This window comes from Talaromyces rugulosus, chromosome I (assembly GCF_013368755.1).
Source record: "Talaromyces rugulosus chromosome I, complete sequence".
NCBI lineage: Eukaryota > Fungi > Ascomycota > Eurotiomycetes > Eurotiales > Trichocomaceae > Talaromyces > Talaromyces rugulosus.
In genome coordinates, this window is record NC_049561.1 from 970158 (window position 1) to 995464 (window position 25307).

The 25307-nt window shown below is 45.7% G+C and overlaps 10 protein-coding genes across 10 annotated transcripts; 4 read left to right on the forward strand and 6 right to left on the reverse strand.

Moving 5' to 3' along the window:
- Positions 1-2037: 2037 nt before the first annotated feature.
- Positions 2038-3298, forward strand: TRUGW13939_00314 (uncharacterized protein; the record flags this gene model as incomplete). Its single annotated transcript, XM_035483524.1, has 2 exons — positions 2038-2594; positions 2656-3298. 2 exons carry the CDS (start codon positions 2038-2040, stop codon positions 3296-3298), a joined length of 1200 nt encoding a protein of 399 aa, XP_035339417.1.
- A 246-nt stretch (positions 3299-3544) lies between these two features.
- Positions 3545-5725, reverse strand: TRUGW13939_00315 (uncharacterized protein; the record flags this gene model as incomplete). The annotated part of the gene is made up of 11 exons (XM_035483525.1): positions 3545-3636; positions 3686-3791; positions 3849-4059; positions 4134-4256; positions 4307-4437; positions 4504-5012; positions 5075-5172; positions 5242-5250; positions 5298-5371; positions 5427-5563; positions 5629-5725. The coding sequence occupies 11 exons, from the start codon at positions 5723-5725 to the stop codon at positions 3545-3547; spliced, it is 1587 nt and encodes a 528-aa protein (XP_035339418.1).
- Positions 5726-6414: 689 nt separating this feature from the next.
- Positions 6415-8644, forward strand: TRUGW13939_00316 (uncharacterized protein; the record flags this gene model as incomplete). The annotated part of the gene is made up of 9 exons (XM_035483526.1): positions 6415-6630; positions 6704-6950; positions 7007-7398; positions 7453-7559; positions 7607-7726; positions 7785-7921; positions 7983-8162; positions 8216-8344; positions 8430-8644. 9 exons carry the CDS (start codon positions 6415-6417, stop codon positions 8642-8644), a joined length of 1743 nt encoding a protein of 580 aa, XP_035339419.1.
- Positions 8645-8770: 126 nt separating this feature from the next.
- TRUGW13939_00317 (uncharacterized protein) lies at positions 8771-10812 on the reverse strand (the record flags this gene model as incomplete). The annotated part of the gene is made up of 4 exons (XM_035483527.1): positions 8771-9342; positions 9414-10233; positions 10304-10461; positions 10512-10812. 4 exons carry the CDS (start codon positions 10810-10812, stop codon positions 8771-8773), a joined length of 1851 nt encoding a protein of 616 aa, XP_035339420.1.
- Positions 10813-11815: 1003 nt separating this feature from the next.
- Positions 11816-13163, reverse strand: TRUGW13939_00318 (uncharacterized protein; the record flags this gene model as incomplete). The annotated part of the gene is made up of 2 exons (XM_035483528.1): positions 11816-12570; positions 12647-13163. The coding sequence occupies 2 exons, from the start codon at positions 13161-13163 to the stop codon at positions 11816-11818; spliced, it is 1272 nt and encodes a 423-aa protein (XP_035339421.1).
- An 857-nt stretch (positions 13164-14020) lies between these two features.
- On the reverse strand, positions 14021-15242 carry TRUGW13939_00319 (uncharacterized protein; the record flags this gene model as incomplete). Its single annotated transcript, XM_035483529.1, has 6 exons — positions 14021-14100; positions 14149-14197; positions 14254-14354; positions 14405-14546; positions 14595-15123; positions 15181-15242. The coding sequence occupies 6 exons, from the start codon at positions 15240-15242 to the stop codon at positions 14021-14023; spliced, it is 963 nt and encodes a 320-aa protein (XP_035339422.1).
- Positions 15243-15522: 280 nt separating this feature from the next.
- TRUGW13939_00320 (uncharacterized protein) lies at positions 15523-18508 on the forward strand (the record flags this gene model as incomplete). The annotated part of the gene is made up of 3 exons (XM_035483530.1): positions 15523-15539; positions 15594-15848; positions 15922-18508. The coding sequence occupies 3 exons, from the start codon at positions 15523-15525 to the stop codon at positions 18506-18508; spliced, it is 2859 nt and encodes a 952-aa protein (XP_035339423.1).
- Positions 18509-19591: 1083 nt separating this feature from the next.
- Positions 19592-20221, reverse strand: TRUGW13939_00321 (uncharacterized protein; the record flags this gene model as incomplete). The annotated part of the gene is made up of 2 exons (XM_035483531.1): positions 19592-19777; positions 19892-20221. 2 exons carry the CDS (start codon positions 20219-20221, stop codon positions 19592-19594), a joined length of 516 nt encoding a protein of 171 aa, XP_035339424.1.
- Positions 20222-22243: 2022 nt separating this feature from the next.
- TRUGW13939_00322 (uncharacterized protein) lies at positions 22244-23312 on the forward strand (the record flags this gene model as incomplete). Its single annotated transcript, XM_035483532.1, has 2 exons — positions 22244-22251; positions 22313-23312. The coding sequence occupies 2 exons, from the start codon at positions 22244-22246 to the stop codon at positions 23310-23312; spliced, it is 1008 nt and encodes a 335-aa protein (XP_035339425.1).
- A 1052-nt stretch (positions 23313-24364) lies between these two features.
- Positions 24365-25024, reverse strand: TRUGW13939_00323 (uncharacterized protein; the record flags this gene model as incomplete). The annotated part of the gene is made up of 1 exon (XM_035483533.1): positions 24365-25024. The coding sequence occupies one exon, from the start codon at positions 25022-25024 to the stop codon at positions 24365-24367; it is 660 nt and encodes a 219-aa protein (XP_035339426.1).
- Positions 25025-25307: the final 283 nt, after the last annotated feature.

A 25307-nucleotide genomic window follows, 5' to 3' on the forward strand; every position in this document is an offset into this window, starting at 1 on the left:
AAATTGGCAACGTATCAATAATTCAACGGTATTAATACCATTTTTTGGTTGTATGACTGTTACCAAGCCTGTCAACGTTGCCGCGACGTTGCTGAACGGTATCCCCATTCCCCCAAAAACCGGTATTGGGCTTTACGCCACACATAAATATACAAAAAAAAAAAAAAAAAAAACGTTGGTTACATAATGTCTCCCATCCGATTACACCTTGGCGTTAACACATTGTGGAAGATCTGACATTGTGTAGGATTGATCTTATTAATTGATATTTGCTTCTTTAACTTGACGAGAATGCCGGTTGTGATACTCGTCAACGTCTTCCTCGTCTCGACCTTCCACACGATCGACATTCAATGAAGTCCTGCTACCCCCACTCGGTCGTGCCTTGTCTACGCCTCGATTTGGAGCAGTTTCAGATTCGCCGAGAGATTTTTGCGAGCGAAGGCTGGATGCAAGAGACTAGACACTTCGCGTGGTGTGAAGGACGCGATCGGTGGTGATGCTTCATACGAAGTACCACAGAGAGGGTAGGTTAGCGGCAATAATGTTAAGGCCGCCTTCGAGGCACGAAAAAAAAGCAAAATCGTATTGCTTTCTGATAATATAGTGCAACATCAGCATCCAACAATAAGCAACATCGACTTGTTTATATATGTAATAAGACAAAGCGCGATAAAACAAGGTCAAACATCCTAAAATAGAATAAAATAAGAAGGATGAAGGTAAACTAAGACAGAAAAATATAGACTGAGGTGGGACAAGGTTATTTATAGATCACAGCGTTTGTTTGCTTACCATGCTTCACGCACCTGCAAACGCATTGCCCACATTATTACTCTCCTTCTTCTCAAGCTTTAAGCTGGACATTCACCATTCTAGACACTTAGTGTCTATGCTATTGGACTACGAGATACTCAGTGTATGCCAATACAGGAGATAATGGCGACTTCTCCAAAGACCGTTTGCTTTACGCTACTATCCTTCGCCATCCACTTGTCTTTGACAATGAATCGCCAACAATCTTATCGTTCAGCGCTATTTGTCCTTGGCCCTCTAAACGATGGAGCCAAAGAGGTTCTAGCTAACCCATCTGACGATCACCTCATTTCGCGGCTTTCGCTGCCGGGCGAACAGGGCGCGACCTTGTGCTTAACATCGGCCATATCCGCTCGATGTCAAACCATAATAGCTAATAAGGAAAAGAAATAAAACGAAACACTCTACAAGCTCCAAAGAACTCCTTTTATGCCCTCCATCTCAAACTCTACAGATTAATAACTATTGGTGGATCATCCGCCTCAACAGTCAGGCAGACCAAACACGGCCACGGCGGTGGAATCGCACAAGCGCGAACCTTATCTTTCTTGAAGGGTTTAGACAGATTTTCCCTGGGGCATCCGAATCATTTCCATAGACTAATACAAACTGTCGCAAGTGGATTTAGTAAACGATATTGAGACACTTTCGCGAGAACCAGCGCTGAGCGTGGCTCAAGTGACCTATATGGACCCAACCCATCACAGGAAGGCAAAATACAGACAGCTTCCCAAGTCTAGAGACTCTCATGTTTCATACCTTTACTATTGATCTAATCTTCTATAAATGCTTCTATCTGATACTCTAAGCACCATAAAAGTAGCGCGGTGCAAAGCTTTAAAACAGACTTCAAGATCAATATATCGGGAAAGGATTGGTTGAGACCAACAACAATAATACTACCTACTACTTCAAAAGGACTATCGTGAATCTCCTTTTGGCCCCCCGCTAGCATGCGGTCCATGCCACCTCCACCCCGCTTTTTGCTGGGTCATTGAGAAGAACACAATTATTTATTATATGAGCTCCCTTTGTTTTGTTTGTTTATTTTCTGGGTTTATTTCTCGAAGTACTACCTGGTTCGCGTTCTATCTGCCAGCCAAGGTGATAACCACAACGCAAAATCCAAACCGAAACAATTTCCCCATGTCGACCTAATATCTACGCAACACAGACACTTTTTCACATATTCCTCAGTCTTTCCTCCAAGTCTTTGCCAAGATGATTCTCAGTATTCCAGAGGAGTACCGCGACAAGCTAGAGGTTATTGAACCAACGGATCCCAGATCAGATGAACAAGTTCTCGCAAGCCTCTCAGAATACAAAGCAGTCATATCAGAGAAGAATGTATGGGCTTATTGGCATTCCGGATTGAGCAATATGCCTAAATGGAACCAGAGGAATGTCATCGACTGGGTTCGTATACTTGGCCCAGAATGGACTGTCCGTGTTTTAGACAATGTATCTGGATCAGTTAACCATGTCCTTCGGTTTATCCCGGAGAGTCTCATGCCCCCGGCTTTTGTAAACCAGACTATGGAGGGGCCGTTTGTGGGCCAGCATGGAGCCGATTTGACGCGCACAGCTTGTCTATATGAGCATGGCGGAGTATGGATGGATGTTGGGAGTTTTCTTGTTCGACATGTTGATCGTGTGTGTTGGAATGAGCTGGAAGATCCAAACTCGCCGTTTACGGTCGCCATGTTTATGCTCTGGGGGATTGTTCCTGGCAACTTTTTTCTAGCAGCTCGAAAGAACGACCCTTTGATTTACCAATGGTAGGATCGGGGTGGTTGATATCCACTCTCGTCACTAGGAAGAAGCTAACAATTATGACAGGCATCGCCTCTTTTCCCACCTTTGGAGCGATAGAAAGGATATCAAAGGGATTATGTCTCACCCTCTCGTGGCGCCGATTATACCTGTAACCTTCGAAAACATGACGGACAAGTTTGATTTGGACTGGATCGATTATGACGTTGCGCTGGATTACGGTATACAGATCACATGCCTTACTCGAATTTTCTGCCTGGAAGAGAATGCGGAAGGATTCTCTGGGGTTGAGCGTTGGCGAAACAACGTTTTGGCTTTGGACGCTGGAGAAGAGATTGCGCGTGCAGAGTGGCAACGCAGCTTTGTGGGGTTTGGTCAGCTTGCTCTTGACATCGTGTCGCTCCCCTGCTCAGGACCAGACGCGGACTCAACATCAGAGAAGTATAAGGAAGCTGAGAAAATGATTTGGGACCTCCTCGCCAACTCAACTGTATGGAAAGTCTCGCATGCAAAGGGTTTGACACATACGCCACAACTGGGAGTTCTACTGGATATGCCCGAAAACGAAGACAAAGATGCGGCTCCAAACACGTTTGGTGAGCTATTACGATATGGCACAAGGCATTTCCGCCAGAAGAGAGAACATGTGACAAGGTGGCATAAGCGAGAGCCAAGTATGACGTGGAAGAAGGATATTTTGGAGCCATAGAATGGAGGAGTCAGAAGCTCAAAAAGGTTTCAGCAGAGGGTGTTAACTGTAATGTTCTACAAACATGGCATGCCCCACGTTTTTTAGCTGGTAGCGACGTTCTCAAGTGCTATATATAGGAAGCCACCTATAGAGCACATTGAGGTTCTTTATGCATGTAGTTCTTCAAAAGCACATTGGAATTACTATTTCATTATAGTATGTGCAATATCTACCACGATACATATAAAATCTCTAAGCTAGCAATCAAGTGCCCTCGCCCTCTTCGCTCTCCAATCCCAGCTCTGGCAACAACACAACAGACATCAAAGCTGCCACAGCGCAAACGGATTGGGCCACTGCACGATTAGCCGTGACCATCTTTGTCTGCCAGGAGTAGCGACTCACCGTGCCCGTATTCTAAGCCCTGCACACACACTCCGACGACGGTGTCGCGAAGAGGTCCCTTCAGCTCACGAATGTAGTCAATGTTAGACAAAATGGCGTCAATTATCTGTATATCAATATAGTGTCAATATACTCCCAATCAGCCGTGAACATGAGTATATACCTCTCTTCTTGACTCACAACCTTCTAGTTGCCGCTCTAAACCGTGTCGTAGACTGGTCTGAAATATGGCGTTCGTGGCAGCTATTCCAAGGACAGTGCCGATATTGGAGCTGAGATAATATCCAGATGAGGCGACTGCCATATCTGCCTTGACCACGCCGGACGTCAAAGCAATAAAGCCAGCTGCCTGAACCAGTCCGTTTCCGAGGCCACTAAGAGGTACATATTAATTTAGCATCTCTTGTTAGGCCTCTCATTTCCGGGATCATTTAGTTGAAAAGCCTACCCTGGTATTATGTAGAGTGATTCCCACATATTGATACGGCCGGTCCAGCGAAAGGCCAGGAGCAGATAGCATGCGGAAGACAAGACGGTGGCTATGATGAGTAGCCATTTGTAGCGACCGAATCTAGCTTGTCAGAGCATGGAACTGACTTCAAAGTGGATATAGCAACATACCGTTTGATTGCAAATCCACCTGCAAGGCCTGCCACCGTAACGCCCGCAATGGCAGGAAACAAATGGGCTCCTGCAACCGACGCGGAGGCATTGTCAACCAACCGAAAAAAAAGCGGTACACTATACATCATCTATGACGGGTGGTTATTGGAGAGACTCTTCTCGCAGTTTAATCATTGTAGACCAAGAATACTCACCCCTAGCTGAGCCGAAGTCTGGAAAAACGTTATGAGATACGAGAACACGACAGTGCGCGAGCTCAGCAGTCGGATTGGAAATATGGGCTCCTTAGCCCAGCGTAATTCGATTACGACAAAGAGAGATGTTGCGACCGAGCTCACAATAAGACAGCCAAGCAGCCACTCAAGTCGTAAACCAGCCATCTCGAGTGGCAGCAGTAGTGAGACGATAGCCACCACCATGAAAAGGGATCCGGCCCAGTCAATGCGAGCAAATCGAGCAGAATTTGTTGATGATGATGGTGTTGCTAGTGTCCCTGTATCTTTGTCAATAAAATTGGACGGAATGAGGCGCGCTGTCAAAATTATGGCTATCAATGTCGGAGGACATTGGCCTAGAAACGACCATCTCCAGCCGACAGAGTCAGCCAAATATCCCCCAACTGGACCACCTAGCATGCGAGCGACAGTGGCAATAACATTGACATAGCTTCTCCAGGGGGCAATGTCACGTCTAGGAACGAGATCTAGTGTTTTCAGCATATCTTCCATTCCACTATAAATTAGGTGAGTCTACAGTGTGACTTACCTGTGATCAAAATAGACACCAGTGAGCCCATCCCTGCACCACCAATGCCTGATATGGCACGCCCGAGAATGGCAGTGGGTAGTGATGGCGCAAGACCACTTATCATTTCAACCTAATGTGAGACATACGGCGATGCGAAATTGGGGTAGAGAGCCCAGCAAACGTACCAGATAAGACTGTTGGTCAGTCTTCCATCACATATCTTGTACGACAGAAAACTTACCATCCGAGTGAAAAGAAAGAATACGCCGTGATTAAGAGACTAGACCGACCAAAGATATCGCTTAGTTTTCCATACTACGACCGTTAGCAAGCCCTTGCGATCCTAGTCATATGAAGAGCACAAATGTACCAATGGTTGCGCAGCACTCATGGCAAGGATATAGCTTGTCACTAGCCAACTGGCATCCTTAGGGCTACCCAGATCTGAGGCGATCTGGCTGTTTGTGGCCAGTACAAATGAGCCCTCAGCATTGGCGATGAAGACGCCTGAGAGTTGGGTAAGTTAGTGGGACCTCTGAACTTCCTACGAGTACGAAATGAAAAATAAGTACCAATAACAAGCACCCCGATTATGACCGAGACAGGCCGTCGCTGTGGCGCGTCGACCTCGACATCGTGGCCGAGCAACGGTGACTGTTCATCGGCCATGGAGAGATGCAGTCAGTACTCGTCACCAACAGAAATGACAATCAAACGTAAAACCAGAGCCAATCGAGTGACTCATTGGTCGGGCGATGGCTGTCCAATAGTGCGCTTGTTGCAATATAAAATAGTGAAACGAGAGCTCAATATCCAGGGCTACATGTAAGCACCAGTCAGAGTACTACAAGCATATGTTCTTATGCCTGCGCTTAAATGCCCACAGCACGTGGAGTAAGAAGAATTTTACCGCGCTACCATATTTAGTATTCCATGTTAAGTTTTGCTAAGAGCGTAAAACCCGTCTAAAACCTAGCTAGTGCCAGCACGCAATACCGTACAACTGGCACGCTATATCCGGTTGTTCGTTTACTATCTCCCAGCCCAGAATCCCCGCACTATAAGGAAGTTTAGTGCCGTGCCACTGTATTGGTACTAGGTAGACCATAGTCAGATACTACTAGCCAGGCTGCGAGAGACTTAGTCTAGCCATGTTTTAGTTATTTTGCCTTCTCCACTGTAATCTAATGATTACGCATGCTTGCGATTCGTAATGTTTTAAAAGGATGGATGGGCCTTAGGAGTGTACCAGTCGTATATGCCATGCCGGAGAAGTAAACAACCAGTCGCCTATTGAGACACCTGATCTAATGTTCGGAGTGGTTCACCGATATTGAACAACTGCTCACTGTCTTGCAATGAGTGTCCGTCTAGCTGTTCCCAAGGCCCCATCTCACGGCTCGACCGTAGAGGGAGGTGGTGATGTCGAGATTACTGCAACAGAGAAGCACGACGATATCATCACACTGACAGTAATTCATGGGTTGGCACTTCCTGATACCGAGGAAGGGAAGCGAAAGCGCTTCTGGTGGCAAAGAGCCCCCAAGCGAGACCCAAACGCAATCGCAACGCAGGTGAGAATCCCAAACAAAACCATTACCATTTTTGAAATTAACATCTAATCATTATAATGCTTGTGTTTGGCAGATTAGTGTCTTCGATGATCCAGCTACTGCAGCGCAATACCAGCCGCGCGCTGACTGGGAGAACATCCACCGATTCAACCCAGACGCACGTTGGACCTGGGGTGAGGAGCGCAAGATCGTGCGCAAGATGGACCTATACATCACTGTGTTTGCATGTGTGATGTTCATGGCTCTCCAGTTGGACCGCGCCAACCTTTCGCAGGCCAATTCGGACAACTTCCTGGGTGATCTGAATATGAATACTAATGGTTCGTTGGATGACTTCGATTAGGTGTGGCATAGCAAAGTTGTTAATGTCCATCAGATTATAACCTCGGGAATACAGTGCAAAAAGTGTGCTTCCTACTGGCAGAGATTCCCTCGCAGCTGATAGGCAAAAGAATTGGTCCTGACCGCTGGATTCCAACCCAGCTTCTCCTGTGGTCTATTGTTTCTGCCGCACAGTTCTGGCTAAAAGATAGAGCATCTTTCCTTGCTTGTCGTGCCATTTTAGGTCTGCTACAAGGAGGTTTCATCCCCGAAACCGTCCTTTTCCTGTCGTACTTTTATACTCACCGTGAGCTTTCGCTGCGATTGAGCTTTTTCTATAATGCAATTAGCCTAGCAGAAATAATTGCGGCATTCCTCGCTGTTGGCTTGCTCTCCATGGATGGAGTACACGGTGCAGACGGCTGGCGCTGGCTATTTTTGATCGAGGTACATTTCTCTTTTATTAAGGAATAAAGGCTTGGGTTAACATCGATGATCTAGGGATTGATCACCTTTGTCGTCGCTTTGTTGGCATTCATCCTCCTACCGCCCGGTCCGACGCAGACCAGCGGTGGGCTGCGAGGCAAAGATGGATGGTTCACAGAACGGTCAGTTTACATCAAACTCTTCAAAACCTATACTGACTTTTGTCCAGAGAAGAGACTATCATCGTCAACCGACTCATACGCGAAGACCCCGGCAAAGGAACAATGCACAATCGACAGCCCATTTCGCTGAAACTATTGTGGCAGAGTCTCACAGACTATGATCTATGGTGAATACTCCTTTCCCTCTAACTTATCCAGAATAAATGTCTAAATAGAGAACACCAGGCCGATGTTCCTTATCTCGCTTCTTTTCCAAACCCCTGCTAGCCCGCCAGGAACGTACTTGACTCTTTCGTTGAAGGACCTTGGTTTCAATACCATTCAGACCAACCTGTTAACCATCCCCTACATCACGGGAACCAGTAAGCACTACGATCTTCATTGTACATATCAAACCGTCTTGGCTGATTTCGAAACGTTTAGTGATCACTATGTGGTCCTTGACATACGTCTCTGAAGTTCTTGGCGAGCTCTGCTTGAGCGCGCTGTTCGCTCAGATCTGGGTCTTCCCTTTCTTAATCTATATTAATGTTGTAGATATGACCACCATCAACAAATGGAAATCATGGGTTATCACCTCCCTCCTTCTGTCGTATCCGTCAGGTATTTTTTCTTCTTCCCCTGCTTTACAAAACCGAACTTACGAAAATGTCCAGCCCAAGCGTTACAGGTCGGTTGGGTCTCTCGAAACTCCAATGTCGTTCGTTCTCGCGCCATCTCCGCCCCTATGTACAACATGTTCAATCAAGTTGGCGCCATCATCGCTAGCAATATTTACCAAGATAGTATGTTGTCCTCCTCTGCAAGGCGTTAAGTGATGTTTTACCTTTCTGGTTAATATGCTTATTCTATTTGTCCCCCTCTGAAAAGGTGACGCTCCTCGATATGCGACTGGTAACAAGGTTCTCCTAGCTTTGCTAGTTGTTAACATCTTCGTCTACCTTTTCACAAAAGTTTACTACGTCCTACGCAACCGCCACCGTGAAGAGAAATGGAATGCCATGACGAAAGAGCAAAAGGTGCATTACCTCGATACAACGACTGACGAAGGCAATAAACGGTTAGACTTTCGGTTTGCCCATTAGAGTAAACTACCCTACCATTGGCAATCAATGAGGGTCTGGATTTGAGATGCACATCGCACATATATGGCCAAGAGGAGGAATGTTTCATTTACTTGTTTAGTTTTTTGACTAGTTTTATGCTTGTAATTAAACCCATTCATACCACGGCAATCCGTCTCGAATGAACGAATTTCCCTCGTCGTTGCTTTCAAAGTTATACTGGGGCCCTTCTACATCAAGGAGGTAACCACGCGCACACTCGTCAAAGTAAACTCTGCTGGTCTGCTTCTCTTTGTAGAAGTAATCGTACCGCGTATCCAGCGCATCTTTCAACGACGTAACTTCTCCCTGGGGGTGCAACGCTTTCCACGGCTTGACACATACTTGGCCCTTGCATGACTTGAGGACCAGCAGTAGTGAGTCAAGTCTTGCGACGACTTTTGGGAGGCTGATACCAAGGATCGCGTGGGATGTCTGGTTTTCTTTGTCATCTGTGGAGAGGAGATTATGGAGTTGGTGAGGGTCGGCCTGTTCACAGTCAGCTTTCTCTTTTGAAGCATCAATGGATAGCAAATGCCGTAGAACCATGAAAATAAATAGCCTTACCGTCATATCGTAAAGTTCGTGTTCGTTGTTACACCAGACTGAATAGTATATATTGTATTCCCTTCCTTTAACGCGGAGGGCTTTGTACGTATGGTTATACGCGGATAAATCAACTGTACAAATGAAGAATATCACTGTTAGTCCGAATGAAAAAAGGGCAGTGGGGAAATGGGTGCAAGTGTACAGTCGTATTTGCCCTCTCCATTAGCAAAGCCCCAATACTCAACGTTGACATGCTCCTGTCTCTTCGAGTCTGCTACTTCAATATCCGCCTGCGTTAATGGGATGGGCTCACCATCGAAATCGGGTCGTAGCGGAATACCGAGTAATTGTAGAAAGGTAGGAGCCAAATCGGTATGCGTCGTGACAATATCCGTGGTTTTATTCTCCGCTATACCAGGACCACGAATTATTAATGGGATGTTGATGTCTTCCTCGTACCCACACGTTTTTCCCGGCTGTAGTCTATGTTGGCCGATATGATACCCATTATCGGAGCTGTAAACGATATATGTATTATCTAGAAGATCATAGTCCTGTAAACGGGCGAAAATACCATCAACCAGTTCATCAACAGCCTGGAGAGCGCGGAGCCGGGAGCGGTAGAAATGGTCGTTGTACTCGACATTCGTCTCATTTTGACGCTTCAGAGTCTTGACCCAGCTAGCCCCCGAAGGTTGCTCGGGATTGAAAGATGGGGTGCGAGGAACTTGTATGTTCTCAAAGAGATGTTCATGTCTTTTTGCGGGAATGGGCTCAGTGAAACTGAACACTGGATTTTCATCCAACCCGGTCCCGTTCATGAAGACGTTGCAATGGGGTGCAATGGGTGCAATGGTAAGGAAAAACGGCTTTTGAGCCACCACAGCCTTATCAAGAAGACTATACGCCTTCTTTGTAAGGATATCCGTGGTGTACTCACCTTCATAGCTCTGGGGTGATTCGCGGCCTTGTTGGAATGTGCTGTTTAGATAGTCGTATGTGAATGGATCCAGCAGAAACTCCTTTACCGTTCGAAGGTTAGAATACAATGAAGTCAATCACAAGAGGTAGAAAATTCTCGAGTACACATACATTGTCAGTAAACCCCGCTGCGAATGGGGCGTTGTAATTTTCGACCGTATGGACGTTGAAAAGTTTGCCAGTGTAATACGTGTTGTATTGTGCCTCCTGCAACCAGACAGGAAGATAGTTGTCGTTTAAGCCTTGCGAGATAAACTTGGGGTAACCACCTATGGCATTCTTAGCTCGGACTCATGTATATACGACTATTCATGCCCACCATATGGAGGATTGACGTCGGTGACATTTGTATTATGTGCTAGCTTTCCAGTCCATAATGAAACTCTGGACGGACAACACACGCTTGTTGTGCAATAGTGGCTGCGATAGTGCGTCCCTCTGTTAAGCAGATGTTTCTGTACAAATGGCATGTATGCAATGGAATCCAGATGGGCATCCTGGTCGTCTGTCAGGATGAAGATCACATTGGGTTTGGCGGGAGCCGAAAGTGGCTGCTGTTGCGCCAATGAGTTGGAAGCAGCAATGCCAACCAGCGCCAGCAGACACGCCAGTTGAAGCATGCTGGTATTGGCGTGATACAAAATATCAGTCAGTCAGTCAGTCGGTCGGTCGATTATTGATTTGCAGAACGCACAGCTTGAGGTGAAGAGAGACAAAAGCGGACAGTTACTATGTAGCTATATTCGTCAGGCGTGGGGAAAAGTGCGTGCTTGCCAACAGATTAGTACCAACATCTCAATTCTTCTTACCGGCTCTCTTTAACCAACTACCGGGACAATAATATTAGGAGGTGTGGGGAAATTATTAGTGTATACGGAATGTAACTTCTTTTGAATTTACGTGTTATTTCCATACCAACTATATGCACGTCATGGATATCCAATTATATACTTACAAAACTGGATAGTATATTTAATTCAGATCTTTCATTGGATTTTTTATTTACTAGTGAACTAACTAGAAATATTAATACTAAACTAAAATATTAATTTACATACTAGGGTTCGCTAGTAGGCGTCTCCATTGCCCTGACTTTTGACGCGTACCTCCGTACTTCGTAGCCAACGACGTTGCCAACATGCGTCTTCCTTTCTACACAAAATTTCTCTCGGTGCTACAAACAAGCTAAGATAACTTCGCAAGTGAACATTGTCATGGAATCGCTTGCTGCTGCTTGTTCGGACTGTATCGCCCGGTGTGTTCGTCTAAACTATATATGCTGCGCTATTGATAATGGTAGTTTAACTAAAGGGGCGATTTTAGATTTGACGCAAGAAATCAGGTCAACCAGTATATCCCCCAGCCAAGGTTGGGACAATTTGCGATCCTAGTGACTTCAGATGTAGAGTTTCGACAGGAAATCAACACAACCATGTCCCGATATCGCAATTGGCCAAATCAAAGCCAAATGGAGAGACTCTTGTTGAGACAGAAAACCATATCAAATTAGCACAGGCTGCTATCAGCAGCCATTCAAATGTCCATGAAGGCTTAGGACGCCTGTGCTAGATGAGTATATTATTTAGATATATAAATATGTACAAAAGCCACGATTTGGAGACTTTATGCGGCTACTTTTTCGAGCACTGGCAGAGCCCATCTCAGCATCCATTGAGACTCAATGATTTCCGTAACAGGGAGTCTTTCATTCGGCTTAAAAGCCAACATTCCTCTTAACATGGCAAGCAGGGCACTCTTCTCGGCTTCCCCAATGTCCTCCATTGTGCTTTCCCGTCGAGGCTCCTGTATAGAATCGACGAAGCGGTTAGCCAATTGTCTGCCTGCTCCTTCATACGTTCTCTTAGCCTCCTCCGTAAACCATCTCTGTCGTGCATCCCATTTCTGCCACCAGTCGCACGGCAACTTGCCAAGTGCATCCACGTGCTCTTTTATCATCCAGTCGCTAGACGGATTAAAACCCTCAAACAGTGGCCTTTGTCCGATAATTTCCCAAAGGGTACATGCAAGAGTCCATATATCAGAGGGAAATGACAAAGGTTCATGGGGCATGAAGTAGGTCTCCGGAGGAGCAAGGATACCGGGCGTATTAGAATGGTGGCGTTGAGTAATAGATGGCAGAAATGACTCTCCAAAGTCAGTGACAAATATTTTAGCTTCAGAGAGGGGCACAAGCTCGCTTTCTTTCCCTAGCGAAATGGGCACAACACCGTGAGTAGGAACTCCGCCGGAAAGTGGCTTGCCATAAAGGCGCACAAATTGCTCGACATTAGGTTGACCGTACTTTTCGTATAATTCTCCAGGGAAAAGCTCGTCTATGCTATTCGGCAAGCGAAGCATTAGGTTCCCTGAGTGGAGATCTGTAACGAATCTCGTTAATAAGAAAACGCATATAAAGCCTACCAGATAAATAATTCCAATAATAAATAAACATACCGGCATGAACTACCCCTCGGTGATGTAGGAAAGCGACAGCTTGTATAACCTGGGCCGCAATGGCCTTGGCCACGGGCAATTTGAAAAGTCTGGTATATGACGCATCTCTCGCCTCGGCTAGGGCCATCATCCCAGGCTCTGTAACAAGGCATGTGTGCCTTCCATTAGGCCCATCAAGGGAAAAAATATCCAATACTCGAGGGATCAGAGCCTTTCCAGGATATCCCTCGTCGCTTGGTTCTGAGAGTGCTAGGGAGTTGAGGATTTTGCTCTCTAGTATATTTGCTTCGGCGATGGCAATCTTGATAGCCACGTACTTTTTTGTATTACTGTCTCTTGCCAACCAAGTTGTCGAGTACGTACCAAAACCAAGTTTATGAACGACATCGTAACGATCACTAAGACGATCTCCAATAGCTATGGGGTGATATCCTCCAGGCCGATAGCGCTCAGGCCGTTCTATATCCTCAAGAGGCATATACTCAACCGGAGCATATGTTTTGTCGATAGAGTCCATTCTACGATGGGTAGTGGCAATGTTTCTCCCATGGCGTTGCGAAATTAGGCTAGGAAGCGGCGCAGTAGCAAATATAGGCCATAAGCTGGATAGTTTTGGCCGCCTTTGACAATTGAATAAAGACTGTAAGCGCTTTGTCATGGTGAACAATAAATGGATAAGCCAAAGAGACAGATCTTCAGACGTCGCTCCGCAACTCCTTTTATGCACACATCGTTCTAAATTTAAGCGTTGGACCACTGAAAATGAAGAAGCCGGGCCGGGCCCCACATGTTCTCAGGACATAAAATTAAACAAAAGAAAAATGGGGAAATGAGATGTTAAGTAAGGATGGTAATTCAGATATTCACATCCACGGTGAATTACAAACAGCCGCTTCATCTATTAACAATTTGAAATGCCCCCAACCGCAAAGACTGCTGGAAAGACCACAAACTCCTAAGGTCAATAAATAAGCACTGTTAGTTGTTCGTTTTCAATTATTCTCTAGGGAGGAAATGTTGCCATAACCTATTTGAAAGCGGCCGAAGGGGCGACAGGACATTACCACGGGACACGGCAAGCCCTACATATGTAAGCAAATAAAGACAACCCCTACCTATAAATGCAATACACCAATTAGTGTCCTCAATATTGCTGCGTTTGCAGTTATCGATCAATATAGCTAATATCTACCACGATTCTTCCAATCCAAGAATAGAAAAAATTGTAGAGAAAATGGTAACCCACTACTTTATTTTCATGATACATTAATCTCCAGAACACCCACTAGCGGACAGCATGTATACATCGCACGCTTAGCATCTCAAATACCTCCAACCGAGGTCGAGTCACAAATCATAGCACACCTGAGATAATCACCCTTGAACCCGGAACGTCCTTCCACTGGCCGTCTTCCTCTCGCGCTCTTCGTTCTCTGGTCTCGCACGGTTGAGAACTACGCTAGTTAGTAAGACAATAACCTAAATAAGAATGTTTAACTGACCTTGAAGGAAGTCCGCGGTGCGCTTTCGCATACGAGTGTGGATATAAGCCTATAATAAATGAGCACATGAAACCACCTTTGAATATATACTCTAAAGGAGCTCACTTTTGATGCCTTGATATGGTAGTGGAAGTAGTCACGGAACGTCTGAATATGTGAGATACTGTCATAGCGTCGTTGCGGGGTCAAGTGTCGAGGGAAAAGAACTGATGGATAGTCAGTACATCTCTATACAAAAATAAACCGGTAGACAAACCAAAGGTAATATAGCTATATTGTCCGTCGCCCGAGTTTTTCAATCCCGGGACGCCCTCCAATTCGAGGGGAAGGTCGTTTCGGAAGAGGACTTGGGGAGCATTTTGCAGCGTCTGTACACGTCTTCGGGCATCGACGAATTCCTAACCTAGTTAGTAAACGCAGGGAAACATATGGCCTCGCTGACTTACTTGTAAAAAGACCTTGCCAAATATGCGATCCGTTTCCTCCCGGAAAATGGTGCTGAAGATGACAGTCACGCGATCATGGCTGGACTTGATGTAGATGGCCTCTTCTTCACGGTAATGAATAGCCATCACTTCGCCGCCCTCCTTGATACCCTGTGGAGCGGATTCGGTCGTGTATTTGGATGCTTCCTCGGAAAGCTTGGCAAACTCATCGAAGGCACGCTCGAACGGGGCAGCCATGACGTTACGTTTGAGCAATGACAGACGCGTGACCAGCTCCTCCTTCCCTTCTTCATCTGCCGGCAGGTTCTCTAGGTCGATCTGGACTGAAAAGTCGTATCCGGGCTCCGTGTCAATAATGTATGGTCCATATTCCCGCTCCAACACGGCCTGGGCTCCGTACTGCAGCAATTCGCGGAAGCACTTGAGAGCGATCGAGATGACGATTCGCGACTTCGATTCCGGTGTGGAGACGTGGAATGTGACACCATCAAAGTCGGACACGACCTGGTCTATTGAAACCGGGGGCACACTGCAGTTCGCGTTAGCTGGTGCCTGAAGCTGTTGTCTCTGCTGCGGGGCGGTTTACCCGGAGAAGCGCTCTGTGAGGAGCGATTGGATGAGCACATTCTGGTAGTCGAGGAGAAGCATTATGACGGACGAGTGTGCATGACACTAAGATACTTCCCACGGGGTAGAAAAAGACAGAGGGCAATGCCTGTTGGTGAAATGACAGCAGTGTTGGGAGACGTTCGTCATGCGCCCGCAGCCCGCTCGATTGTGCCTCTCTGGCTTCACACCGCCTTTGCACTGCTGGTCTGCGTGGACAGCCGTACGCGCCCGCCGATTATTATCGATAGCGCCTGCCAAAAAAAAAAAAAGTTGCGGAGTACGACTCGGAGCTTCAAATTTGCTTCGTGGGCTCTTGACAATGGTGAAGTCGTATTTGTGAGTCTGCAATTTGGTAATTGCTTTTGGATCTTTTGACTAACCCCTGGGTAGAAAATTCGACCATTCCAAGACCTTTGGTCTCGTCACCTCGGCCTCGTCTAATGCGATATGGACTCGAGACGAAGATGTTGCCAGCACTGAGCGTCACACAGGTGCTGGGAGGGCGATTGTCGGCGCCAACGAAGAAGTCCTCTGCTGGGATGTCAAGAAAGGTGAATTGCTGAGCCAATGGCGAGACGCCTCTTGCAAGGCCCAAGTAACTGCGATCACGCAGAGCAAGGCCGACGAAGATGTCTTTGCAGTTGGGTAGGTCCACGATCTGAGCGGGCGCAACCTGAGGTTGGCACAGCGCATGCTAACAACCCCGTTTTCTTTACAGGTACGACGATGGCAGTATCCGCCTTTGGGATTCGAGAATCGCTACCGTCATTATTTCCTTCAACGGCCACAAAAGCGCCATCACGCAGCTCGCTTTCGATCAGTCCGGTGTCCGACTGGCTAGCGGCTCGAGAGATACAGACATTATCGTATGGGACCTCATTTCCGAAGTCGGCCTATACAAACTTCGTGGGCATACGGATCTGATCACATCGCTGAATTTCCTGTCTCCAGCGGAAGAGGTTGGTTCCGATCAAAGTGATGTTGGTGGCTTCTTGCTATCTACCGGCAAGGATGCTTTGATCAAAATCTGGGATCTTTCCTCCAAGCATTGCATCGAAACACATGTCGCTCAGAGTAACGGAGAGTGCTGGAGCTTAGGACTTTCACCCGATCACAGTGGATGCATAACTGGTGGAAACGACGGAGAATTAAAAGTTTGGTCTATCGACGAACGGGCGATGAGGGAAGTGGCTAGAGAAAAGGAGGGTTATGAAAACAAGAAAATTCTCACTGAACAAGGAACGCTCTATCGACAGGGCAAAGATCGAACCATTGGTATCACATTTCATCCTCGAGCCGACTACGTTGGTATTCATGGGTCAGAAAAGGCTGTTGAGATTTGGCGGATTCGGTCTTCAACAGAGGTTCAGAAGAGCCTCGCGAGAAAGCGAAGAAGGAGGAAAGAGAAAGAAGCCGCAGAGGAAGGAAATCCGGATGATAAAAACGACGAAAACTCCTCTCCACCGATCTCGGAAGTCTTTGTTCCGCATGTGATTGTTCGAACCGGTGGCAAGTTGAAATCGTTCTCTTGGATGACTACGAAATCTACCGGCAAATTGCAGATCCTTACGGCAGCTACGAACAACGAGCTCGAGACATACAGCATTGTTGCATCTGGAAAACAACGGGCCAAAGATAGTGAGGAGACGGAATACAGTCGAGTTCTGTCTGTGGATATCCCTGGTCACCGAACCGATATACGATCTCTCGCGCTTAGCTCAGACGACAGAATGCTGGCATCAGCATCCAACGGCTCCCTGAAAGTCTGGAATGTACGGACGTCAACTTGTCTTAGAACACTCGATTGTGGCTACTCTTTATGCTCTTCTTTCCTTCCTGGTGACAAAATTGTGGTTGTCGGAAACAAAAATGGCGAGCTGGAGGTGTTTGATATTGCTTCCTCAACCCTTCTCGATACAATTAAAGCTCATGACGGGCCTGTTTGGACACTGCAAGTTCATCCAGATGGCAAATCTATGGTGACTGGCAGTGCAGATAAAACAGCCAAGTTCTGGGACTTTCAGGTCGTGCAAGAGGAGATTCCTGGTACGAAACGTACCACCCCGAAGCTGAAACTTGTTCACACCCGGACCTTGAAGGTTTCAGACGATATATTGAGTGTGCGATTCTCTCCCGATTCCCGACTTCTTGCCGTCGCATTACTCGACAACACTGTCAAGGTCTTCTTCGTTGATAGCTTGAAGCTATTTTTGAATCTCTATGGGCACAAACTGCCCGTTTTGAGTATGGATATCTCCTATGATAGCAAGTTGATTGTGACATGCTCTGCGGACAAAAACATTCGTCTCTGGGGTTTGGATTTTGGAGACAGCCACAAGGCCTTCTTTGCCCATCAAGATAGCATTATGTCTGTGGCCTTTGTGCCTACGAATAACGAAGGAAATGGCCACAACTTTTTCAGTGCGAGCAAAGACCGGGGCATCAAGTACTGGGATGGAGACAAATTTCAACAAATTCAAAGGCTAGACGGTCATTTCGGAGAGATTTGGGCTCTTGCTATGAGCCGTTCCGGCGAATTCCTGATTAGCGCTAGTCACGACAAGAGCATTCGTATCTGGCAGCAAACCGACGAACCAGTCTTTCTGGAAGAAGAGCGTGAAAAGGAGTTGGAAGAGCTTTACGAAAACACTCTCACCACATCGCTTGAGGATGACGAGAATGGAGAAGAAAAGGCAGAGGCAGTCGATGCAGGAAAGCAGACTGTCGTCACCCTCATGGCCGGTGAGCGTATTATTGAAGCTCTTGACTTGGGCATGGAGGACTTGGAAACCGTGCGACAGTGGAAAGCAGTCAAAGCCAAGAATCCCAACGCGGCGCCACCGCAGCGAAATCCTCTCTACATGGCTCTCGGTAATGTTTCGGCTGAGCGACACCTCCTCAACGTGGTACAAAAGATCCCAGCTGCCTCGATGCAGGATGCTTTACTCGTCCTCCCGTTTTCGAAACTGGATTCTCTCTTCACCTTTCTTGAAATCTGGGCGAGTCGCCAGTGGGAAGTTCCATTGACATGTCGCGTTCTTTTTTTCATGCTCAAGACACACCACCGCCAAATCGTCTCTAGCAAGATGATGCGGCCAATGCTGGACCGAATTCGATCAACACTCCGGGAGGTCCTGGCCAAACAAAAGGATGAGATGGGTTTCAATATTGCAGCCTTGCAGTTTATTGGAACACAGGTCCGTGAACAAGGAAACAAAAGCTACGTCGATGTGGATACTTGGGAGGAGCAGCAGGTCTCAAAGACTTCTTCGGGCATTAAGAGGTCTTTTGTAAACATTGCTTGATGGATTCTTCAATGTTATATTCTAAAAGCATTTTTGGCGCAATGATCTTTATTTTATGAGTTATGGCTGTTTATTCGCAAGTTCAAACAAAAAAGGATATCCTGGCCGTGACATTTTGTAATCTAGTTGGAGATTTCTACATTTCGCAGTGTTATTTTTATATAGATTTCGCTATAAAAGCTTTTTCGATTCATTCAATCCTATCAATTGCTAAACCACATGTAACGTTTTGTATATAAACTTCCTCGTCAAAAATCGTCAATAATTCGCTCGCCCTATACGTGCCCTCACAGTTAGCCCCAATCCCACGTAATCAATCAACATGGAAAGGAATGCAAAGCAAAAGGATTTCAAAGTTAAAACACGTCAATTTCATCTTCAGTAGAACCAATTCTAAGCATCGACGACAAAACCAAACTCTCTTTTTTTTTGGAGAGTAAGGATCTTGCCATACCTCTTCCGGCTCTTCCTATAGATTTGAGGTTCGAATATTTTCTCATCATGTAGAAAAAATAACGTGTTTTGGGAGGGAAGGGAAATAGAGAATCAATGAAAGAAAGGGGACTTTACCTGTTTGCGTCAGTTTACTAGTAGTATAGTCGTGCATAAAGCACGATTAAATAGCAGCATCATGACTATTGGTGTTGTCGAGTTGTTGGCAACCAAGGTTACAAAAGTTGAAGTTGAGATTTGAGAAAGAAAATTGAAATGAAGCTCGAGTGGGACCGATTCAATGTGGGGCATCACGTGATTGTCTGTGCTTATGTAATGTCATGGTTTATGTTAATAATGTCTTGCTGGTGTACACAGGTCACGCCATTGATGTCAAAGGATCGCTCATGTGAGCAAAGGGGATCATTTCTTAGCGTTAAATGGCGGTTTCTGTGCAACTATGAGAGAGAGAGTATATATGCTATTGAGCGATCTCTTTCCGACAACTACCAGCATGCTCTCTTTATATAATGTCATTAAAGCCTAATAGAAAAAGTTATTATGCTTGGAAATGGCAGGTTTAATTTAATCACCTCAGAGCCTAGCTAAGTACGTGTAAACTTGAAACAGACATCTGGAGATATCATCTCCCTAATAAGCAGAGATGGCACTGGCAAATGACGAGTCGATAGCGGTTGCGGCGGTCTCAATCGAGGATGCATCAGATGAAGTGACCTTGGAGTCCAACGCGGCAGTGAGCTGATCAGCGAGGGTCTTCAGATCCTCCAGATTTGACTGTACGGTGCTTGTGAAGCCAATTGCTGAAACATCAGAAGCCTACGTAGTATATTTCATCAGTATGGAGAGATGCCCAGAGTACATGTAGTCGAATTGCGTGAAAGAGACTAGTAAAGGCTCAAGTGCTATATATATACAAAAACATGAACTTACTTTGGCGACTAGATCGTTGAGAGTTGTCGCGATAATGGGCTGCAATGCCACTATTTCATTTGTAACTGTGGTGCTGTCGCTTGAGCTAAATGCAGATGAAGAGTTCGTATCGGTGATGGCCGTGTTGATATCATCCTTGATTGTAGTAACATCGCTGAGTAACGGAAGCGCGGTGAGAAGGGACCCGTCCCAGCCAGTGACATCTGAGTCCAATTTTTGAACGTCACTAGTAATAGTGGTGATGTCAGTTGCCACTGAACGCTTCACAATGGGGCTTGCATTGACAAGGCCGAGCCCGAGAAGAACAATAGTCAAGAGCTTTCCCGACATTGTGGAGTTAGTGTACAAGTGTAAGTATTAACGTTGATTTTTTAAAGTGGCAAGTCAAATATCAATGATCGTCGTTGATGGACATGAATATGAGTCCTTCGGGGACTGAAACGCGAAATCAAGGGATCTTTTATACTTGAACCCCATCACTCTCCCCTCCATCTCGTGCCGCTTCACATTGGTTTTATTGGGGGAAATATCTTCGATGGTATACCGTCTTGATGTCACGGTTACCTTGCTAAACAAGTACAATATTTTGACGGATCTAAAAATTGGACATTATTCTCTATATGAGGGGTAAACCCGTGCTCGATCTTTCCCATAGTGGACAGGCAGAGAAGATCTTCACTATTTTCATCAACGATGCATTGCGCTAAAATGAGCCAAATTGAAACTCAGATAAGCTGATAACCTTATTCGCGGAAATGCCTTGAAAGCTCCTGGATAAGGTACAGCTCCGTATTTGAAGACAGCTGACGTACCACCGATGGTCATGGCTGATGTTGCAACTTGCACCACCCCGCATCATGCCTTCTTGTCAGCCAATAGGACGTGCGCCTCATGACATACCTCGCAAGAGTTGCGAATACTCTAGCCTCGGCCTCGTTTATTAGCACGAATGTGATTCACTAGAGGAATCATTTCTCATGGAATGGAAGGTGGGTGGGATCGCGAGCGGCGGCCTTACCCATTAGAAGCGGTTGACGAAAGTCCATAACTTTATTGTGTAAGGATAGTACGGGATCGCGTAATCGGTGTCCATCCGTGTTCTGTTGAAGGAGGTTGGGACAGATGTGCTTCTTGAGATGAGGACGAACTGTTGGCAGAATTCAGTCCTAAGGGAGGCGCTGGACAAAACATTACCTTCATTTCCATAAGAAAACTCAATTCTACGATTCTAGGCGCCTCGTTTAGCCACAAAGAGGGTTGCTTCTTAGAGAGCACTATCAGCGATCGATATAGGGTTCAGGAAGCAAAGCTGGGAATTAAGATTGAATAGAATAAGATGTAGCCCATGTTCCACTCTAAGATAATATGATCGTCTATTTCGGTATGTTTCACTACGTTTTTGGACATTAGATTTGATGGTGGACATGTTGATGGTATTGAATCAAGCCGAGAAAGATCCATAAGAGAGGATAGAAAGAAAATAGACCACCTAAAATGAAGGATTGAAAAGTTTAGGTAAGATTACATGTAACAACCCAGGGGAGCTAGGAAAAACTGTGTCAAACATAAGGGTCACTATAATATTGATATTGGCATGCCTGCCTTGGCTTTGGCAAATTTGGATGATATGTATCCTTCACCGATATAGAGACCCATGGACCTTGTATACTCTCGCTATTAGGTAAGGGGAGAGAATCAAGCTGCAACAGAATGATGTGTTAATGGTTAGCCTGTTGTTCGATCATTCTGCAGGTGAAAGCCAGCTTGTCGAGAAAGATCGCTTTTTGTCATCGTCTCATTTATATACTTCAGTCGGCTCAAAAGTGACTAGTACTTACAATAGGTATAAAATATAACGCAGAAGCTCAGGCCACTTTCCCTAACATCTATTCCAAGACAAGGCGTTTAGTGTACAAATCATTCAAACCTCTCATATCCCCACGATCAAATGTTCTAGACTCAGTTAACTCCTTTTGATAAACTACATGCAGAAGCTATTAGACATAAGAAATGAACTTGTATTGACAGGACATGAACTTACTATCCTTCTGGATCTGTAACTCGTTATCTATATAGACAAAAATATATATTACTGAACCAATCTCTATCTATTTACTGCTATTCTCTTTGTAGACTGGCTCTGTAATAAATAGTACACAACATTTGAAGGTTAGAGGAAGTAGCTAACATCTACAGGCCACATTATCAATTATGTGTTTGTATTGTTTGCACTTGGCCAGGGCTGCCTTCTCATGCGATCTAGAGCCTCAATATGTGCTAACCTGCTTCGTCCAGCTTGACAATATATACAAGGAAAAACAAGTCAATTCCCCCACGTGCAGTCTTGCTAAGATGTACTGGTAAGTAGCCCTGCAGTGTTGCACTTGGATATTGACACATTCTCACCGTGACACACAACAGTCCAGCTTCCCCTCCTATCGAATATTCCATCTCTAAACTAGGTGATAATGTGTACCAGATGGGATCAAAATTTATTTGTGAAAAGACTGTTGGAGAAATTCCAGGAGATGCAATAGCTTCCTGGAAAGATTGTGACGACACAACATACTATCTCCGCAAGGCCACGTCTAAAGAGTTGTCTTCGGCTGAGAAGCAGGAATTCAAAGATGTCATCTACCAAGCTGGAACGTCTTCTTCTGTATGGTCAATCGGCACAAGCGTTATTTGCAAAGTCAAGACATGCTGTGACGAGATGGAATTGGAAAGCATCACTCTAGCCTTTGTTGCCGGCAATCTCCCACACATGCCTATCCCCAAAGTTGTATTCTCATGGCGGGATACAGAGTGGAATCGCACTTTTCTCCTTCTGAAGCGGATCAAGGGGCAGACATTGCATTCTGCCTGGCCATCTCTTTCTTTGGAGCACAGAGATAAAATAGCAGCAACTATTTCTCGGTACTGCCGCGACATGGCGACATTACAAGCACCTGCACTTCAAAGCGCTACAGGACTTGGAGTCCTTGAGCCATTCCTCAATGTGAATGCAGAAAACTCTCACCCGTCGTGGAAACCTCGGCTACTAGGACCGTTTCATCGTGGTGTCTTTGAGAAGTACATCCAAAGGATTTCAGAACAACCAGCGCCTCTGCTTGGAGATGTATTTCATTTCTATCACGCGGATCTAGGGCCAACCAACATCATCGTCTCGGGAGATGGTGAAGTTACGGGCGTTTTGGATTGGGAATCTGCTGGCTTTTATCCAAAATATTGGATTTCCTTAAAGCCTTACATGAGCGCAGGCTTTTCTCTTGGTTCCAAGGAGTCGCGCCGCGAATGGGTAGATCTCTTTGAAACAAAATTATCTGAAGTCGGCTTTGAACTTAATAGGGAGGATGTTAGGTGGTGTGAACAGTTACATATGGATTTCTTCGATGTGAACAAAGCGCTACTTGAAGATTGACGATTTTTCGACCCATTCTCGCAAGGCAATGCAGAAAGTCCATACAACTTGACCAATAGCTTGTCCTATGATGCCTATTTCTCTAGACTAACAGAAATACTATCGACGCTATAAGGATCAAAACTGGAATTCCGGATCTGAGTGCAATTTTCTATGCACCGTGCCCGCAGTTAAGAGTTCGTTTGCGGCGTTGAGAGGCGGAGTATTTGTTGCGGTGCCTAAAAACGCGAAGGGCAAGGAGATGTCTGCATCGACCTGGTCGTTGGAGACCTAGCAATCCTGGCTATTGGTGCTGCAGCAGAACGTGTTAATCGCGCCGCAACAATAGCTGCCGTAGCCGCATAGAGTGACGATAAGGACGGTTGCTGTCCTGTTGGCTGTGGCGTTGCCACTGTTCGTATTAATAGCCGGATGCCAACTGCACCACAAGACATCAATTAATAGACACCTGTACTAGAAGTTATTTGTTCACTAGTGCTGCAAAAATAATAGCTCCCAAACATTTAAATCATAATAATAACGTTCGTATAGCCATGCGTCGTTAGTGGACCCCTATTTAGCGTTTTTTTAAAGTTGCCAAGCCCTAACCTTCAAAACATTGATGTGGACATTGACAGGATTCCCCTACATGGAGAGTTGAATAGTTTAAAAAGGCGCAAAGAACTATTTGACACGATGGATTTGTGGGGTGTGGTAGGGATGGTACTTTGCAAGGGATCTGTTTGCATCATTCCGGAGAAATCTCCGACATACTACTATACTCTATCTAGCAGGATTAGACAGAGGAGAATTAGGGCTGGGAAACTAATGGCAGGATTTGCTGTGAACAAGTTGTCTTTTAGAGTGATGTGGCCTGGTTAGAAAGGATACATGTAATGAACTTGGTTCGATATATGTGAGGTCAATGGCTATTGTCTAAGAGGAAACCAATAAATACACAAAGAAGCATAAGGAAGTATAAAATAAAACACCAAATATCAAGCAAATGTCAAAAAAATGTAAAAAAAAAAAAAAAAAAAAAAAAAAAAAGGGCAAATCTCGTCCCTTCCAAATCACTCAGGCCGATATTGGGCAATGACCTGGTTCGCATACTCCTCGGCCTCTTCCAGAGTTTGGTGTTCGGGAATCCCATCCTCTATCTTTTGCCCAGCGTCTTCAAAAGCCTTGACGATACTCAACACATCTTTGCTAAGTTTCAGAGGTCGATGTTTCTGCTCCTCAAAGTCCTCCAGGATGTCCATTCCAAGGACGTGGCTCACCTTGTCTCTAATCCTCTCAATGGGCTCCTTCGGAAGCTGGCCGATATAGTAATGTTCGCGCAGATAAATTTCGTTCTCGCACTCCAGAAGCACCTGACCCAGGTAGGTTAGCAGCTTCATCAGTGTTAGCTCCTTCCCAGCCTCCTGGAGCCATTGGGCGATGGGGGGCTTTTCAACAAGAGCGGTCGGCTGGTTGTAGTCATCTGCGAATATGGTGTAGACACGGCGTCCGTAACTTCCTAGTGCACGCATATATTCGACATACTGGCAGGCTTGTATGACCCACTCTACCATGTCGAGTTCAGCATTCGGTAGAGATATCATCTTCCCCTCAGCAGTTACCTCGCTACTCATGACATTTATGAGCGTATCCATGGCTTTGCGGACATTTGGGGGAAAGTCAGCCGTCTCGTTGAAAGAACTCAACCAATAATTTTTCCTCGAAGCACTCATGTTGTCGTTTGGTTTTTTTTCGGGGGGGGGGGGGGGGGGGGGGGGGGGTTTGGTTGCGTTTGTGTCAGTGATTTGTTTCCTTGCGAGATGTGTATACCAGGTGGTCAATTGATACTGATGATGATGATGATGATGATGATGATGATGATGATGATGATGATGATGATGATGATGATGATGATGATGATGATGATATATAGAAGACAATGAGAAATGATTTATACCTACATTGTTGACCTTTTCGATGTATATTTTTCAAGGATCTTTCCGTCGAGCTTTTATA